This window comes from Schistocerca serialis, chromosome 9 (genome assembly GCF_023864345.2).
Source record: "Schistocerca serialis cubense isolate TAMUIC-IGC-003099 chromosome 9, iqSchSeri2.2, whole genome shotgun sequence".
NCBI classification, from domain to species: Eukaryota; Metazoa; Arthropoda; class Insecta; order Orthoptera; family Acrididae; genus Schistocerca; species Schistocerca serialis.
The window spans coordinates 288114041-288133382 of record NC_064646.1 but is presented as its reverse complement, the minus strand read 5'-3'; the positions used below and the strand labels follow the sequence as shown (position 1 = coordinate 288133382).

General features: G+C 38.6%; 1 protein-coding gene across 1 annotated transcript in view; it reads left to right on the top strand.

The window, feature by feature from the left end:
- LOC126419040 (rabphilin-3A) overlaps nt 1–12613 on the top strand; it is a 1076902-nt gene extending 1064289 nt beyond the window's left edge. The window contains exon 20 of the mRNA XM_050086103.1: nt 11970–12613. Within this exon, the coding sequence (XP_049942060.1) occupies nt 11970–12094 (125 nt within the window). The 3' untranslated portion in view covers nt 12095–12613. The remainder of the gene's footprint in view (nt 1–11969) is intronic.
- The last annotated feature ends 6729 nt before the right edge of the window (nt 12614–19342 follow it).

Here is a 19342-nt window from a genome sequence, read left to right as displayed (position 1 = left end):
TGAGGCTGTAATTTTTGTAACATTGTGGTTTCTTGTCAAATTATAAATGATGAAGATTTGCCTGTTGCTATGAATATCTTTTTATTTTATCCCATTTGTCTAAATCACACTGACTTCACAATCTCCATTTCAGAACACTAATTCACATTGTTGTTGACGAGATTAAAAATTTGTCTACTTCCATCAGAGGCATGCCTAGTACTCCTTACATTCTGCAGTACTCGCAATATTCCAAAGAGTTCACAAAGCAAAAGAGTTTACAAACTTTCTTGACAAAAAGAAAGAATCATCACCAAGATATATTATTATTCTATAAATAAATCCAGAAATAAATTTAATAATTAGTGTTAGATTGTGCAATGTATAATATGAATTTTAAATATGCCAGAAGTTTCATACTTTCAAATATTTTTTTTTTTTTTTTTTTTTTTTAAGAATAATTTTAAACATTAGTACATACTGACTGTAATAAATTAATTTCTTTTTATGCATTTTGGCCTGAAATATAATACATTGCATACCATTTGACATAATAATTTTCGTTGGATGCCATTACATAGGTTAGTGTTACTAGCTTTCTTTTTTTTTTTAAAAAAAAAAAAAAACAAAAAAACAGAAGAAAGGGCCACTTACGTTAGTAAACCTGAATGTGAGCTCCTTTGGTAGCTTGGAGAATGACGAGGCATTATTTCAGTTACCTCCAGGTGTTCCGTAACATGTGTTCTGTCACAGTACCCACAGCAGCTTGTATCCTAGCCTTCAGTTCATCGAAATCAGCAACTGGTGTAATGAAGACTCTGACCTTGATACAGCCCCAGAAAAAAAAGTCAAAGGGCATAACGTCTAGAGAGTGGGGTGGCCAGGGTCCAGGGTGTTGGACCATTCCTTCCAATCCACCAATCCAGAAATGTTTCATCCAGGAAATCATGCACTATCGAAGCCCAGTGGGATGGGGGGAAGAGTTCCATCTTGCTGGAAAATTATCCATGGTTGATATTCTTCTAACTATGGGGCAATGAACTGTTGCAAAACATCTAAGTAGTTAGTGGTAATGGATTTTTCTGAGAAGAAAAACGGTCCAAAAACCTTGTTATGCACAAAGCCGCACCAAACATTCCCTTTTTCACTGTCCTGCTGTAACTGTACAGTAGCATCATGTGGAGACTCTGAGCACCATATATGGACATTACGCCTATTTACCATTCCACTGACATGAAAGGTGGAGTCATCGGTAAAGCATATGCGATTTAAGTAATTGTTGGCACCATCAATCCTGTTGAGAATCTCAGTTGCAAATTCAGCACACGTCAGCAAATCATTCGGTTGCAAGGCCTGCATGATTTGCACTTTGTAAGCATGCAACCTAAGCCTTTTATGAAGAATCTTCACCACACCACTTGCTTGCGGTATTTGAAGTTCACGTGATGCTTGACAAGTTGATTTAGACAGACTCTGTTGAAACAATTGCCAAACACGATCAACAGTTGCATCACTCACACGAGGCCTGCCACTTCCAGGATGATCGTCAATGTTTGCATACCATCGCTTTATTGATTTAATGTCAGGGGGGCTGTGTCCATAAGAAGCCCAAAATTTACTGTGAACACTGATGGGCGATTTCATTTCTTGAAACAAAAGCACACATTGCCCTTTCTCCTGCTTCGACACCATTTCGCCAGCAACTAACATGACCCAACAGACTATGTTGATGTTGTGGAACACTAGCACCATCTATTGGTCACAACAACTAGTAACACTAACCTATGTAACGGCATCAAATGTAACTTATTATGTCAAATGGTTATTCTGTTATAAATTTTTATAATCATGGCAAGACTTTGTGCTCACCCTGTATATGTGACAGGAGGGTGACCCATTACAATATCTCCCTCACAAAATTTGGAAACAGAATGTTACAATATTTTGTGACAGACTATAAGGTTTGCCAAACAGTGTATAAAATGCTGCCCAGGATAGCAGATAGATGTATAGACGTATGTGATATGTAACATATTACAGAAAACATAAGAAAAATATCTACTATACAAATCATAATCTATACATATATCAGGATTTGGCACTCAGATTTTCACATCTGTGGAACATACTGTCACAAGACAAATAATAAAAAATCAAAACTATAACATTACACCACTAAACTACAGAAGTAATTACAAAGACAATTTGAATTACTAGAATTTATAAATTTTAAGTTAAGACCTATACAATCAGTCCTTCAAAATCTTCAAAAGAGAAGAGAAAAATTTCAGAGCCTAAGTGTACAATGAGTGAGCTGACTCAAATACTGACAACAATGGGTACAGACCAGAAGAATATACTCAGTCATGAACAGGAATCAATGAGCCACATACACCAGAGCATTCAAGGATATGTTGACTCATGAAGCAAGAAAACAATGGAAAAATATTAGGGCCTAAGTCTACAAAGTGGGGATTGACCCATGAATCCAAACCACACTGGGTACAAACCAGCAAAAAAAATTCAATCATAGCAAAGAGTAAATATAAGAAGCATCCAGCCTCAATCGAAGGTTATACACTCTCCTTGAGTACACACACATAGTCGTGAAGACCAGGGTCTCTCCACAAATCAAGGTCAAGTCAGATACAATATTGCAACACTCAGGATAAATACAGGTAAACAGAGTCACAGTTAGCTTTGAATGAAGACACAATCTAGCAATTTGAGGGCCAAAAACAGTATATGAAAGCAGATATGTATACATCTTGTTATATTGTTTACACTAGTAGGTGTCTTCCATACTATTTATTAGTTGTCCATACAACTAACCTACGTACATAAAGACCTAGAAGATTTATTTACAAATGATAAAAAAAAGACATACTGATTTAAAGTTACATAATGAGTGGAAAGTCAATCCCCCTACATGAGTTTATGCTGAATAACACTGTCTTTAGCAGTCTTTGCTAAGATATCAGTCACAACACAGATCCAGTCGACAGATGCTCGAGTAAGTTAGCCAGCACCCACGATCTCATGCAAGTTGACTTGTCCAGTAGGGTATAGCCACACAGCAGTGTGGGAAGTAGATCCACCCACGTCATTCAGTTTCCTCCTTAGAGTTCTCATCACACGCTCCAATGGATAGGTAACTTCCTATCTAGTATTCACATCAAATCCGGAAACATTGTTTTTTGAACTAAATATGCTGTTCAATACCTCATTCACATCACACAAGACATGTTCTCCTTAGTAACTTTTTAAAGTCAGTTACATGGTATTCATGTCAAGTGCAATTAAAAAGTGTTCACATTTGAAACATTAATATTCAAAGAGTTAAATGCAATGAAAAGAATGGACTAATAAGGTAATACACACAGATATGCTCAGATATTATTCCTAATCTTTGCAGTACAAATTAGGAATATTGTCTCATTTCAAACTTGCAAAGAGATTTACTCGTTTAGCCTCATGGAAACGTTCCACGTGGGAAAAATATATCTATAAACAAAGACGATGTGACTTACCAAACAAAAGTGCTGGCAGGTCGATAGACACACAAACAAACACACACATACACACAAAATTCAAGCTTTCGCAACCAATGGTTGCTTCATCAGGAAAGAGGAAGGAGAGGGAAAGACGAAAGGATGTGGGTTTTAAGGGAGAGGGTAAGGAGTCATTCCAATCCTGGGAGGGGAAAGACTTACATTAGGGGGAAAAAAGGATGGGTATACACTCACACACACACCCATATCCATCCGCACATACACAGACACAAGCAGACATTTGTAAAGGCAAAGAGTTTGGGCAGAGATGTCAGTCGAGGCGGAAGTACAGAGGCAAAGATGTTGTTGAAAGACAGGTGAGGTATGAGCGGCAGCAACTTGAAATTAGCGGAGGTTGAGGCCTGGCGGATAACGAGAAGAGAGGATATACTGAAGGGCAAGTTCCCATCTCTGGAGTTCTGACAGGTTGGTGTTAGTGGGAAGTATCCAGATAACCCGGACGGTGTAACACTGTGCCAAGATGTGCTGGCCGTGCACCAAGGCATGTTTAGCCACAGGGTGATCCTCATTACCAACAAACACTGTCTGCCTGTGTCCATTCCTGCGAATGGACAGTTTGTTGCTGGTCATTCCCACATAGAAAGCTTCACAGTGTAGGCAGGTCAGTTGGTGGATCACGTTGGTGCTTTCACACGTGGCTCTGCCTTTGATCGTGTACTCCTTCCTGGTTACAGGACTGGAGTAGGTGGTGGTGGGAGGGTGCATGGGACAGGTTTTACACCGGGGGCAGTTACAAGGGTAGGAGCCAGAGGGTAGGGAAGGTGGTTTGGGGATTTCATATATATATATATATATATATATATATATAAAAACAAAGATGAGGTGACTTACTGAACAAAAGCGCTGGCAGGTCGATGTTTGTTTGTGTGTCTATCGACCTGCCAGCGCTTTTGACTTACCGAACGAAAGCGCTGGCAGGTCGATAGACACACAAACAAACACACAAAATTCAAGCTTTTGCAACAAACTGTTGCCTCATCAGGAAAGAGGGAAGGAGAGGGAAAGACGAAAGGAAGTGGGTTTTAAGGGAGAGGGTAAGGAGTCATTCCAATCCCAGGAGTGGAAAGACTTACCTTAGGGGGAAAAAAGGACAGGTATACACTCGCACACACACACATATCCATCCACACATACAGACACAAGCAGACATATTTAAAGACCAAATATAGTAGACCCGCAACCGAGCGTCTCCCCAGCTGGCGGATAGGGGAATGCCTCCTACATATAGGTGGTACCGAGGAAATGAAATACTCGGGGCGAACCAAAACTACTAGTAACGTCTGTTCCCACAGTGGGTGGCTACAAAAGGCGTCTGCTCCACATGTCAGTGGCGGCCTCAACCAACCTCCTGATCTGGAAAGTCAGGTTGTACTCGGCAGCATGCCATACATCCAACTACTAAACATCATGATGGTACAACGAGAAAAATCTCATTACCCCGGGCCCCAGTCAATAGACTGGGATTGTCGTGAGCATCGGATTCCGGGGGCTCATGGACATCATGAGAAGAATCGGAGCTTCTCAAACTCCCTCAAGACTAAACGCAAACACTAAATCGGCACACTCAACGTGAACACACTGATGAAGACAGGAAAGATGAAACAACTGACAGACACTCTCGAAAAATTTCAAATCAAAATATGTGCACTGCAAGAAACACGATTCACAGACGAAGACCATTTCAACACGGAGAATTTCAGAATATACAAAGGAAAACCATCGAGACAACTGAAAAACCTAAGGCTTTTTGGCACAGGATTTGCAGTACACAGGTCCATCACGGACAGCATAATCGACTTTTCGTCACCAAACGAAAGAATCAGCACCATCACAGTGAAATCAGCCAATAAATCCTACACAATAATCAACGCACATGCACCGACTAATGACTACAACAGGAAAAACCCAGACGAAATTGATGACTTCTGGACGACAATGGAAGAAACTATCAGAAAAATTCCTGCACATAGAGTCAAAATAATACTGGGAGACTTCAACGCCAAACTCGGAAAAGAAAAGATATACAGACATATCACAGGAAAACATACTCCACACAAGGACACCAACAAAAACGGAAAACATCTGATAGACTTTTGCAAAAGCCACGACCTCGCCATTATGTCAACAAAATTCAAGAAACCAACACGAAAACTTACCACATGGAAATTCCCCAGCGGAAAGCAAGAACTACAAATCGACCACGTAATAGTGCAGAAAGACTCACAAAAAGAAATTTTGAACATAGACACCCGTAATGGCTACTTCGACTCAGACCACCACCTACTACAGATCAGGATTCGTATTTTGCCCAAGAAAAAGCTCCAGAAGAACAAAATTGTTAGACCAGATCCAGAATACGTTACTTTAAACTAGACACAAATATTACACAAAATTAAAATGGAGAAAACGACAGACTGGACACAACTTTCACGAAGAATCCGAGAGGCCATGAAACTAGCACAAGCACCATGAACATGGAAACACCGTTGGTGGAACCACACATGTGACCAAGCTATTGACCAACGAATCAGTGCATGGAAAAAATTTAGTAGCCATAAATCCCAAGAGAATTGGATGAACTTCTTGAAAACACAGAAGCAATCAAGCAAAATCATTCACAGTGAAAAACGACAGTATGACAAACGGCGACTGACAGAGATCGAATCGGACTTCAAGAAGAACAATACAAGAAACTTCTACAGAACGTTCAGAGAAAATATGACTGGATATCAACCACCCAACTTGTGCTTCAGAAGACCGGATGGAACCCTAGAAACCAATACCAAAAACAATTGTGACATACTGGCAAAGTACTTTGAAAAACTGCTCAACACGGACCCCCCCATGGAAGAAATGATGACAGAAACGAGCACATACAATCCAGATAGTGAAACTCCAACTCTAGAAGAAGTTAAAGAAATAAGAGCACCAGGAGAAGATGGCATCATCGTGGAAATCTGGAAGTTGCAAGACCCAGAACTCACCAAAGACATCCACAGGACCTTGGAAGACATCTGGAAGACCATGAAAATTCCTGGCGACTGGAAAACTGCCCTGATACACCCACTACACAAAAAAGGTGACAAGACTGACCCGAACAACTACAGAGAAATATCCCTACTACCGGTCACATACAAGATCCTCTGTAAAGCTTTACTGAACAGACTAGAATGCCAAACCGACCACTTGATTGGGGAATACCAAGCAAGCTTCCGTAAAGTGCGGTCTTGTGCGGAACAAATTTGGAACCTGAAAATGATTTTACAACACAAACAGAACCTGATCATTACCTTTGTTGACTTCAAAAAGGCGTACGACTCTATCGACCGGAAAACTCTCTTCAAAATTCTAGCAGAATACAAAGTAGACAACAAAACACGGGCTATCATAGAGCAAACTTTAACCAACACGACCTCCAAAGTAAAGTTCTGTGGGGAACTATCAGAGCCCTTTGAAATTCGCACAGGTGTCTGACAAGGCGATGGCCTCTCACCTCTCCTTTTCAATCTGGTGTTAGATAAGGTCATAAAAGAATGGGAAACATCACAACAGGGGATAACCTTAGGAAACCTACAGATTAAATGCCTGGCTTATGCAGACGATTTGGCAATTGTCACGAAAGGTATAAAGGAAACAAAAGACGCTATTGAAAAACTGCACGAAATCGCTTCCAAAACTGGACTACAGATCTCTTACGAAAAGACACAGTTTATGAGCACAAAGAAACTCTCATCTCTGAACACAAAGTATGGCAAACTTCAAATACCTTGGTGAAACACTACAAATGAGTGGACATAACAGAGACTCAAATGAAGAAAGAAAGACTAAACTGGACAAGGCATACAAAGTAGTGTGGAATCATTACAACAAGAAGTCTATCTCACAAAAAGCCAAATTACGCCATTACAACACGGTGGTGCTCCCCGAGGCACTATATGCAGCAGAGACCACACTAATCCTAGGGCATACACGTATCAGACAATTAGAAAAAGTAGAATGGAAAATACTTAGGAAAATATTTGGCGCAACTAACAACAATGTAATATGGATCAAGAAACCTACAGAGGAACTGTACAAACATACGGAGACAATCACAGAAAAGATTAGAAAACGCAGACTACAATTCTATGGACACCTATACAGAATGCCATCACACAGGCTGACCAAACAGATCTTTGACTGGGTAACCACTAGAAACAACAAATGGGTGGCAGAGGTAGAAAACGACGTGAACCAGCTCAACATAACAGCAGACACAATAAACGACAGAATAAAGTTCAGAAGCATCATTAAGAAAAGTAAACTACATGAGATACAATGCGACACACGAACAGGCATAAAATGGACTGAAGAATGCAAGCAAGATCACAACCAGAAGATGAAAGAAATGTGGGCAACCAAAAAGGCAATCAAGATGAAGCCGAAGACACAAAGCCGACAAGAAGCATGGACAGAGGACCGGAAACAGAAACACTACGAGCGAATGAAGGAAGTTTGGGCAGCAAGGAAGGCAGCAAAAGGAACTGGCCATGTAGTTTAGTCCAAATGCGCTCTTTAAGGGCAAAACAACAATTATATATATATATATATATATATATATATATAAAAATAAAGGGAAACATTCCACGTAGGAAAAATATATCTAAAAATAAAGATGATGTGACTTACCAAATGAAAGTGCTGGCAGGTTGACAGACACACAAACATACACACAAAATTCAAGCTTTCGCAACAAACTGTTGCCTCATCAGGAAAGAGGGAAGGAGAGGGAAAGACGAAAGGATGTGGGTTTTAAGGGAGAGGGTAAGGAGTCATTCCAATCCCAGGAGCGGAAAGACTTACCTTAGGGGGGAAAAAAGGAAAAAAGGACGGGTATACACTCGCACACACACACACATATCCATCCACACATCTACAGACACAAGCAGACGTTTTTAAAGACAAAGAGTTTGGGCAGAGATGTCAGTCGAGGAAGAAGTGCAGAGGCAAAGATGTTGTTGAATGACAGGTGAGGTACGAGTGGCGGCAACTTGAAATTAGCAGAGATTGAGGCCTGGTGGATAACGGGAAGAGAGGATATACTGAAGGGCAAGTTCCCATCTCCGGAGTTCGGATAGGTTGGTGTTAGTGGGAAGTATCCAGATAACCCGGATGGTGTAACACTGTGCCAAGATGTGCTGGCCGTGCACCAAGGCATGTTTAGCCACAGGGTGATCCTCATTACCAACAAACACTGTCTACCTGTGTCCATTCATGCGAATGGACAGTTTGTTGCTGGTCATTCCCACATAGAATGCGTCACAGTGTAGGCAGGTCAGTTGGTGGATCACGTGGGTGCTTTCACACGTGGCTCTGCCTTGGATCGTGTACACCTTCCGGGTTACAGGACTGGAGTAGGTGGTGGTGGGAGGGTGCATGGGACAGGTTTTACACCGGGGGCGGTTACAAGGGTAGGAACCAGAGGGTAGGGAAGGTGGTTTGGGGATTTCATAGGGATGAACTAAGAGGTTACGAAGGGTCAGTGGATGGCGGAAAGACACTCTTGGTGGAGTGGGGAGGATTTCATGAAGGATGGATCTCATTTCAGGGCAGGATTTGAGGAAGTCATATCCCTGCTGGAGAGCCACATTCAGAATCTGATCCAGTCCCGGAATGCATCCTGTCACAAGTGGGGCACTTTTGTGGTTCTTCTGTGGGAGGTTCAGGGTTTGAGAGGATGAGGAAGTGGCTCTGGTTATTTGCTTCTGTACCAGGTTGGGAGGGTAGTTGCGAGATGTGAAAGCTGTTGTCAGGTTGTTGGTGTAATGCTTCAGGGATTCCGAACTGGAGCAGATTCGTTTGCCACGAAGACCTAGGCTGTAGGGAAGGGACCGTTTGATGTGGAATGGGTGGCAGCTGTCGTAATGGAGGTACTGTTGCTTGTTGGTGGGTTTGATGTGGACGGATGTGTGAAGTTGGCCATTGGACAGGTGGAGGTCAACATGAAGGAAAGTGGCATGGGTAGGAGTAGGACCAGGTGAATCTGATGGAACCAAAGGAGTTGAGGTTGGAGAGGAAATTCTGGAGTTCTTCTTCACTGTGAGTCCAGATCATGAAGATGTCATCAATAAATCTGTACCAAACTTTGGGTTGGCAGGCCTGGGTAACCAAGAAGGCTTCCTCTAAGCGACCCATGAATAGGTTGGCGTATGAAGGGGCCATCCTGGTACCCATGCCTGTTCCCTTTAAAACTGTCCATTCGCATGAATGGACACAGGCAGACAGTGTTTGTTGGTAATGAGGATCACCCTGTGGCTAAACATGCCTTGGTGCACGGCCAGCACATCTTGGCACAGTGTTACACCGTCCAGGTTATCTGGATACTTCCCACTAACACCAACCTATCCGAACTCCGGAGATGGGAACTTGCTCTTCAGTATATCCTCTCTTCCCGTTATCCACCAGGCCTCAATCTCCGCTAATTTCAAGTTGCCGCCACTCGTACCTCACCTGTCATTCAACAACATCTTTGCCTCTGCACTTCTGCCTCGACTGACGTCTCTGCCCAAACTCTTTGTCTTTAAAAACGTCTGCTTGTGTCTGTATATGTGTGGATGGATATGTGTGTGTGTGTGCGAGTGTATACCCGTCCTTTTTCCGACAACCCATTAGTAATAAGTTGGTCTATTTGGTATTGTATCCTGTCTATTTTACTATTGTTTTCAGACTGTTCTGTTTTAATTTCCTCTAATTTTGCTAAAATCAACTGCAAAATATCAGTTTTAACTGTTTATTAGCTGACTACATTTTCACTTGGTTCAAATGTGTCTTGGATGGGTCCTACAGCTTTCACATCTACATCACTATCCTCATCCCTATTCATTTTCCTATAAATAACATGAGACCACAAAAAAAATAATTTCACAAATAGTTTGTACTAATCTTTCTTCTAATGTCATTGTAGTTATAAAGTTCTCTTTCAACTCATCCAGTCCGTCATTGTTGATATTATCTTGTCACTGTTGATACGACTTCGCTGGGCAGTCCTCGGGTCTTCTTTCATCAAGTGGCTGAAGTTTCTGAATGTATATAAAAACTGTAAATGATACTAATTACTGTCCTTTCTTCTGCTGCAACATACAAAACTTCATCATCAGTCAACTGATCCTGGCTGAGCCCCCACTTGTAATCCTATCCTCCCACACATCTCCATTAAATTCCTCTTTGTCTGTTCATTATTTCCAAAAGCTTCGAGAGGCATAATATATACAAAAGTAAAACTTTTATTTATCTTCATTATCTCATTGTTGTTGGCTCCAAGTCTTGTGTCTAGGATACAGTCTTGAAGCTGTAATTTTTACAGTGTTGTGGGGGTCTTGTCAAACTGAATAACTGATGAAGATTTGCCTGTTGCTATGAATGTCTTTTTATTTTATCCCATTTGTCTAAATCACACTGACTTCACAATCTCCATTTCAGAACACTAATTCACATTGTTGTTGACAAGATTGGAAATTTGTCTACTTCCATCAGAGGCATGCCCACTACTCCTTATATTTTACGGCACTCACAATATTCCAAAGAGTTTACAAAGCAAAAGTTTTTACAAACTTTCTTGACAAAAAAAAAAATCATCACTGAGATAAATTATTATGTTATAAATAAATCCAGAAATAAATTTAATAATTAGCATTAGATTGTGCAATTAATAATATGAATTTTAAAGATGTCAGAAATTTCATAATTTCAAATATTTTTTTAAAAAAGAATAATTTTAAACATTAGTAGATATTGATTGTAACAAACTAATTTCTTTTTAGTCATTTTAGCCTGAAATATAATACATAATGTACAGAATTAGATTAAGTTCATTCAGTTAGACAGCTGATATAATGTCCACCTACAACTTTTTCCACATTTTTATCAGTAATTGATGTGCTAGGGGATCCTGCACAATCATCACCTTCAATGTCCTCTTGACCCTCTTTGAAATACATATTCCATCCATAAATTCTTGTCTCACTCAAATTAGGTTTGCTCAAAAGCCACAGTCAACATCTTGGATAGAGTGCTGCACTTTATTCCATTTTTTTCAAGCAAAATTTAATGTAGATTCTTTTATCCATCTTTTTCAAAAGTAAAAATTTGCTGAGCACTCGAAAACATATATAATCTTTTTGACTGTGAATGATAAACCAAATATTCAAAAAAGCTCAAAATGCAAATGTACATCAAGAACATGTGTACAAACAAGATAAAATGTTGAAAATTGGACTATAAAGCACATAAATTACACAAACTACCATTACATTTTGATCACTCTTCATATTGCTCCATCCAGGAATTTTGATTATTGTTACACTTATCTACATTGTTAGCATAAATTTTATTTCCCTATTTTGTAATCATTACGTATCTATTATTGTTGCTAATCCACAGGTGGTCTGGAACTCAGCTGCCGCTCAAAGGGAGAACGACTGAAACACTGGGTTGATATGATCAAATTCCCAGACCACAAACATGAAGGTTGGCATAATCTGGGAGAAGATTTGCTAGGAGACTGAATTTCTCCATAGCAGTACAACATTTTACTGAAATTCTAGCTGAAAGTATTTTCCCTCTCATCATTCTTATGAAGAAATTACCACAGTAGAAGACTGAGAATACATCTGAGGTCATCAATATATTGTATGCCTTATTATCGTGGAATAAAATACAGTAGATGTTAGATTTCACAGCACTGATCTTTCAGGGAATGCAAAGTGCCTAGGCTGTATGAAGTGACTATATTCGTAGGAGAAAAGTAAACAACTGAATTCAAAAGTGTATGTAATTACTAAGACTTTGACATTATATCTGAATATTTTTGTTACTTCCTCTTAACTACTGAAATTAATATTCAACTAAGCAAGCAATAGCTGTCAATAGATACACAGATTATTGGTATAGGTGTCACTCTGTAGCTGTAGCCAATCACACTGCCAAATGATAGTGCAATTACCCATATTAATAGTGCAAACAAAGCATCAATCTTAATTTGCTTACTGATTAGCAGTGGTAGGTGAACACTATCTGCAACATGTTTCTTTGCAGGTATTCTGTTATGAATGATTAATTTATTTGTAATTTTAGTATGACACTTTTTACTGGAAAATTCTGTAAGCTATCTCTCTTAAGCTATTTGTTGCTTATTTAAAGATACAAACAGCACTCAGTATGCAACAATGCCCAGTACAATGATAATGTTATGCACAAAAAAAAAAAAAAAAAAAAAAACTGCAAAAGTCATGATCAAAGAAACAGAAATGGAGGTGAAAACTGATTTTTTTTAAAAACTAGTCATACAGAATGACTGTACATATTTTCTCTCTCCCTCACCCTCCGCTCTCCCCCTTGCCAACCTCTCTCCATGCACCCATCTCTGTCTGTCAGCCTTGTCTCTGCAGTAAAACATTACTGCCTTTCAGTACAAGCTTCTGCTACATTCTTCAGTGTTTCAGCAGTGTGTAAGTGTAAAAATGGCATTATCTTAAGCAATAATAGAAACAAAGAGTCCCTCCATAACACTGATTCTCATATAAGAGATGGTGTTACAGAACAGTTGGAGTGCTTGGTGACAAGATTTGTCTCCTATATTAAGTATTCCTAACACCATTACAAATCATCTATAGCTAAGAATACCTAAAAAAACACATATAAAACATATATTATTTATGGTAGAGTATATATTTGACTGTTTCATATGTCAGGCAAAAATGTAAAGCACTTTCCTGGTGTAATTACTATGTTGGCTAGTTTAAAGGTATCCACAGTGTGTTCCGCTGTCTTACCATAATACTGGTAGAATATGCCAAATATTTGACAAAACATTATTATAAGTTTCTAAACTTCAGTTAGTTGATGGTTATATGAGAGTACAAAACAACTTGTACAGAAATGGTCCATACTAGCTGCAATAAGCTTAATAGTCGTTTCAGCTTTATTTCTATTCTCAAGTAACCTATGAATACAACATTGGTGAGACTATCAACACGCATGGTGGTTTACCATGTGAATAATTATATACAGGAATTATACAGGGTGTTCAATAAGCAACTATGCAGTTTACAACTGCTGTACTAAAGTCATAGAAGTTATAAGAGGTGCTGGAAGTGATCCCCTTGAACTTGAAGACACAGTTGCACATGTTTCTACATGTTCTTGAAGATGATGTGCAGAACATTGGGAGTAATGTTCCGAATGAGACATTTCAGTGCAGCTTGGAGTTCTTGTATGGTGCGTGCACACTGACTTCATAGGCCTTTCCCTTCAACATACCCCATAGAAAGTAACCCAATGGAGCCAAGTTGTGTACACGCAGAGGCCAGAGTCCTTGAGAGGTGATGCAGTCACTGAAGATGTCCTTTAAAAAATTCATTGCCTTGTGGGTGGTATGTGTAGTCACCCTGTCCTGTAGGAACCAGGCATTCTCAATTTTACCTCATTCAGTTCACCTAGGAAGGGTTCCAGAATGCAGGTGCAGTACCGTTCTGCATTTAGGGTGTCCTGAAAGAAGCTCAGCCCAATGATTCATTTACGAGTCACAGTGCACCAAACAACAATGTTTTGATCATGCATTGGGGACACCTTAAATTCATGTGGATTCTCCCTACCCCATACATGACTATTCTGGTTTTTCATGTAACCAGGGAGGTGAAACCATGCCTCATCTGTGGAAAAATGTTGTGTCAAGAATCCCCTCACCATTGTCCTGCAGGGAGAACAGAAACCAGTTGCAAAAGTTCACATGTGCCTGGTGATCAGTGGCTCTCAGTTCATGCACGAATGACATTTTGTATAGATACATGGACAGCAATGTCCAGAGAATCTTTTGAGCAGAACCCACAGACACATGGGCCTGCTGAATTAGTCATCTAACCGATTTGTTTGGACTTTGCAGCATCATGTCTTGCACTTCCACAACCTTCTCTTTGGATGTGGATGGCCTGCCTGATTTGGGAGCCTTATGAACGCTTCCGGTCTTTTGAAACTTGGCGATGAGGTTCTGTGCAGACTTGTGGTTAGGCATCTTCAGTCCTGGGAGCTTTGCTCCAAATGTAGCTTCTACTACTGAGGTAAACTTGTCTCCATTGTGGAACACATGCTCCACAAGAAACATTCTTTTTTCGATTGTCATCATGTTGACCTAGATCACAATGTCATCACACAAGATGTTGGTCTTCAGTCAAACTGGACCTATGAACAGATACAAATACCTGGTCAAGTATGGTTCAAATATATGTTAAACAATGGAAAATGTTGAATTAACAACTGACAGTCATATCAGTCATTACTCAGCACACCACAACATGGCACTGCAGAGTTACTTTTTGAACACCCAGTATTTTGTTTTTTACATCCAGTTTGATTTGAGATCCATATTGCATCTGTTGTAAACTGTTATTGTCTAATTCTTAGTGAATACACAACATGTAGTAATTATAAATGTACAGAATACATTTTGACACTTTTTTGACAGTTTGTTTACCATAGAGTACAATTTGACATTTATTTGATTTTTGTTCACTATGATGATACTATTTACGACTACTAAACAATGATAATGCTACATTTGAATGATTTGAGTTCTCTGTGAATTATGTCTTTGATCTGAGTACGTTTTCTTGTCCATATGTAACACCTCTTCTCCTATTCCAATATGTCAACAAAGGTTTTCAAGTAATATTTATGTTTAAAGTCTGTGTGTTTATTTAGTATCTCATGTGCATAGGCTCTCTTGTGGATATAGGCCTATATCCCCAATTCTTCAAGTAGATTCATAGTGATTCCTTTCAGTATTCCGTGTAGAATTTGTAATGCAGTTTCAGTTTTCACAGCTATATGGTGTTGGTTTCTTAGAAGTAAAAAGAAGCTAGGGTGATTACTGTTGCTGTTTCTGGAGAACTTTATTGACATACTGGAACACAAAAAGGGTCAGTACATATGGACAACAACACATTCTCAGACCAAAGATGTAATTCAGTCACTCAAATATAACATCCTCTACCTCCACAAAAAGACACATTTTGCTTCCTCTGTGGTCTGAATGAGACTATTTACTGTGAACAACTGGATAGATGATAGCAAAAAACATCTCAGTTAAGTAACTGCCACATATTTAATCACACATTCTGATATTTTGGGTTTTCGTCAGTTATTTTTATTATTCAGTTAACATCTTTCAATGTATCACCATGTTTCTTGTCTGAGTTTGATTATCTATATTCTTGACATGCATTTGTCAAATTATTAAACTACTGCTGGAGTCATCACAATCTTCATCAATCAGCACCTGGTCATCAGAGAATGTGGGAGATTGTGGTAGACCATCTCCTACTAGGCAACATTTGCTTCTCCATATCTTTAATAATGCTTCTTCCATATAAATTGTATACAACAGAAAATCTAGTGGAAAACCTTAGCAAAGCATTTTGCTATGACTCACCTGGAGAGCCATGTGCCTTAAAGCACCATTTTCCAGACCGTGAGGTGAGTTGGCCACAGATGTAATCTTCACAGTGGATTAACAGTGAGGGTCTGTGAGATGGCCAGCATGGATGTGGTTTTTAAGGGGTTTCCCACATACCACTAGGTGAATACTAGGCTGGTATCCAAGCCCTGCCTCAGCTATACAATTTGCAAACATTTAGAAAACTTTTGCTCACTTTCACATGAATAAAACTACACCAGACCATTGGGGTACATATATTCCATCCCGTGGAGTGGGGTAGGGGAGGGGGGGGGGGGGGGAAGGGGGGGCATGACTAATGGGGTGACCCTGAGCCAGTGCAGGTTAGAGGCACAAGAAAATGACAAAGAAGAAGTAGTTTAGAAAATAAGGAGGAAAGACAGATCATATAATGTCCATGAATATGGAGGTAAAGTGCTGGAGTCTCAAGATTAGAAGAGATCAGAAATTAAGAAATCAGAAAAAGGTGGAAAGGGACATAATGAAAATTACTGAGGAAGATGTTGCTATGGTATGGCCATCTCATGTAGAATGAATGTGTGATAATACATGTACAAAGAAGGTATGGTGACTGAGAAGCAAGAAACACCATTAGCTGTACACAGCTCACAAAATTACGTTATTGGTCAAAATAGAGTACTAGCCCATGATTACAACCGAGATCCTTGACCTTCATGGGAAGCGCATTTTCAGTTACACCATCCAAGCATGCCTGACTTTTATTCAATTTCTCCCATATAATCTATAGAGCATATATCCTGCTTTGAGTAAAATATTTCATTCACAGCACCAACCCTGAGTTTGTTGATAAATCAAATTTCCTGCAAAATCTTTTCTCCCAGAAGTGTTGAACATCACAGCACCATGCAAAAATCTATGAAAGGTTTGGCAAAAAAGAGAAGTAACCTGTGGTAAGTTTCAGGTTATCAGCCAGTCCAGAACGTGTACTCATGTGGCATAAATGATACTGCAGTGCCTGCAAAAGGTAGGAATCTGCATTTGAATTCTAATCCAGCATACAGATTTAAACTGGCACAGGCAATCAGTGCAGCATATACTCTGCATAGGGTAAATGAAGTCGCACTCAACTGCTCATTATTGCTTATATCTACACACACGAGGTACTCCTATATTTCAGTCTGCATAGATTTCTTTATAATGAAATTTTGAACTGACTTTCCTTTGTGTTTGTATGTTATTCTATGGTTTTTTTTTTTTCATATGCTCTTCTTTTACCTTTGGTATTCAGAACAGTTACAAAAATTCATAACGACAATTAAAGTTTCAGTTTACACCTTTGTAATGCAAACATTTTGTTATTTCTATTCAGCATGCATTTCTGGTAGCATCTAAATGTGTGATACTGGTACTCAGCAGATATTTCTCACACCTTAATTCTGTGTAATTGGTCCAAATGCTTCATTACAGGCATAATGTCAACAACAGATAAGACACACAACAATGAATATACAAGTTAATTGAAAATTCAGAAATCAGCCAACAAGTAAGATTAAATGCAAATACAACTTGTACTATTTGAAGTTTAGTCATTTCTGTGATCTCATACAGCGTGAACTCAAATACAATGTATTACAGGTACCTATTTGCAATAAAGACCAGTTATAATGCAAGTGTGTAAATCAACTAAACTGTTTGTAAAAAAACTATCGAAGTGTCAGAATATGGGCATATCTGAAAATCATTTAGTTCATATATTATATATATGCTTCTTATGTACATCTTCAATAATTTTGTTCAAAGTTTAATTACCTTCACCAGGTCCTTCTATCTGCTAATCCTTTTTGATCCTTGTATTGCTTCCATATTCTCTATTATTTGAATTTCTCATTTCTGCTACCTATATCCTCTTCTCTCCTTGTCAGTTACCTCTTGTACTCTTTGCAGACACATTTTGTTCCCTCTCCTTTGCTCTCTTCTGATGTCTTCCACTTGCTGACTTACATTTGTTTCCTCCAGTGTGGATTTTATGGTGCCTTTACTTGATGAATTTTGATATTTGAAATTTTTCTGTCTAATATCTATGGCCTCTTGTTTCTATTTCATGTGGTCTTTCTTCTAGCAGTGTACATTGCGTGATTTTACACAGTAAACTCTTTATAAAATTTACATCTGATTTCATAGCTATATTTTTTGTTCATCTTTCTTAAATATTTCCATTTAAAACCTATAATTTTATGAGTGGAAAGAGATTTCCATACATTTTACACATATAAAAAATAATCCAGCTACATGAAGACTGAAAAGACATTCATTTAACAAACAGCAGCAAAAAAATCAGTCACGGAGAAACCTTTCCATGGAATAATATCATTCTGCTTCCATTTTTGTACATTGGTGTTCTATGTATATCATTTGCTTCAGTTCAGTTTTCCACTTTTTCATACTAATTTAGCAACAGCAATACATTTTGAAGAACTGATCAGACTAAGTTAAAACTGTAGACCTTCCTTATAAGTGTAGAAGCATGACTAGAAGAAAACAGAATATTCCTGTGTAGTGAACAACTGTAAAGGAACATAAACTCTATGCAATGAAAATAAAAACTAATTCAGATGTAGTTTCTGAAAAACTTACATTTTTTTACACAAAACAAAGTTAACCTGAAAAAAGCATGTGTTAGAGCACTTATTGCATATATTTTCACCTTAGTTTCTGTGTCAGGATAGCCAAGCAATTATTCTTGAACTGGTAAGAGGAACACTGGACCATGTTTAATTTGTCTCACATATGAGCTGGAAAAATTGAGGTATATAACTCTGATAATATTGATCAAAAAGTGTTTAACAGTAGCAGCATAAAATTTAGAGATGAAATAAAATATTTATGACTGCTGGGCAGTCATTCAAAGTTTATTTAATTACTATAGAGTCAAATGAATTCTGTATGAATACTTTGTGATCTGTAGTCATTCAAAGTTTATTTAATTATTATAGAGTCAAGTGAATTCTGTCCAAATGCTTTGTGATATGTAAAACACATTTTTGAACTGATTATGATGTAAATGTATGTTTCTAATATTGGGAGATCTGTGTGTAATGTAACCATCATTTCTAAACAATTAGTAAAGGATTTTTTTGTAAATTCATGTAAACTGAAATAATATTTCATTTTCAATGATGAAATGTCCTACTTGTTTCCATAGTTTGTTCACTCAGCATTTTGTTAGTGTAAATTCAATGAAATAAAGAATTACACCTTATGCCTTTAAAATGTGTTCGTTCATTCCTAATACACACAGTAATGCAGTCAAATAAGAAAACACACACACACACACACACACACA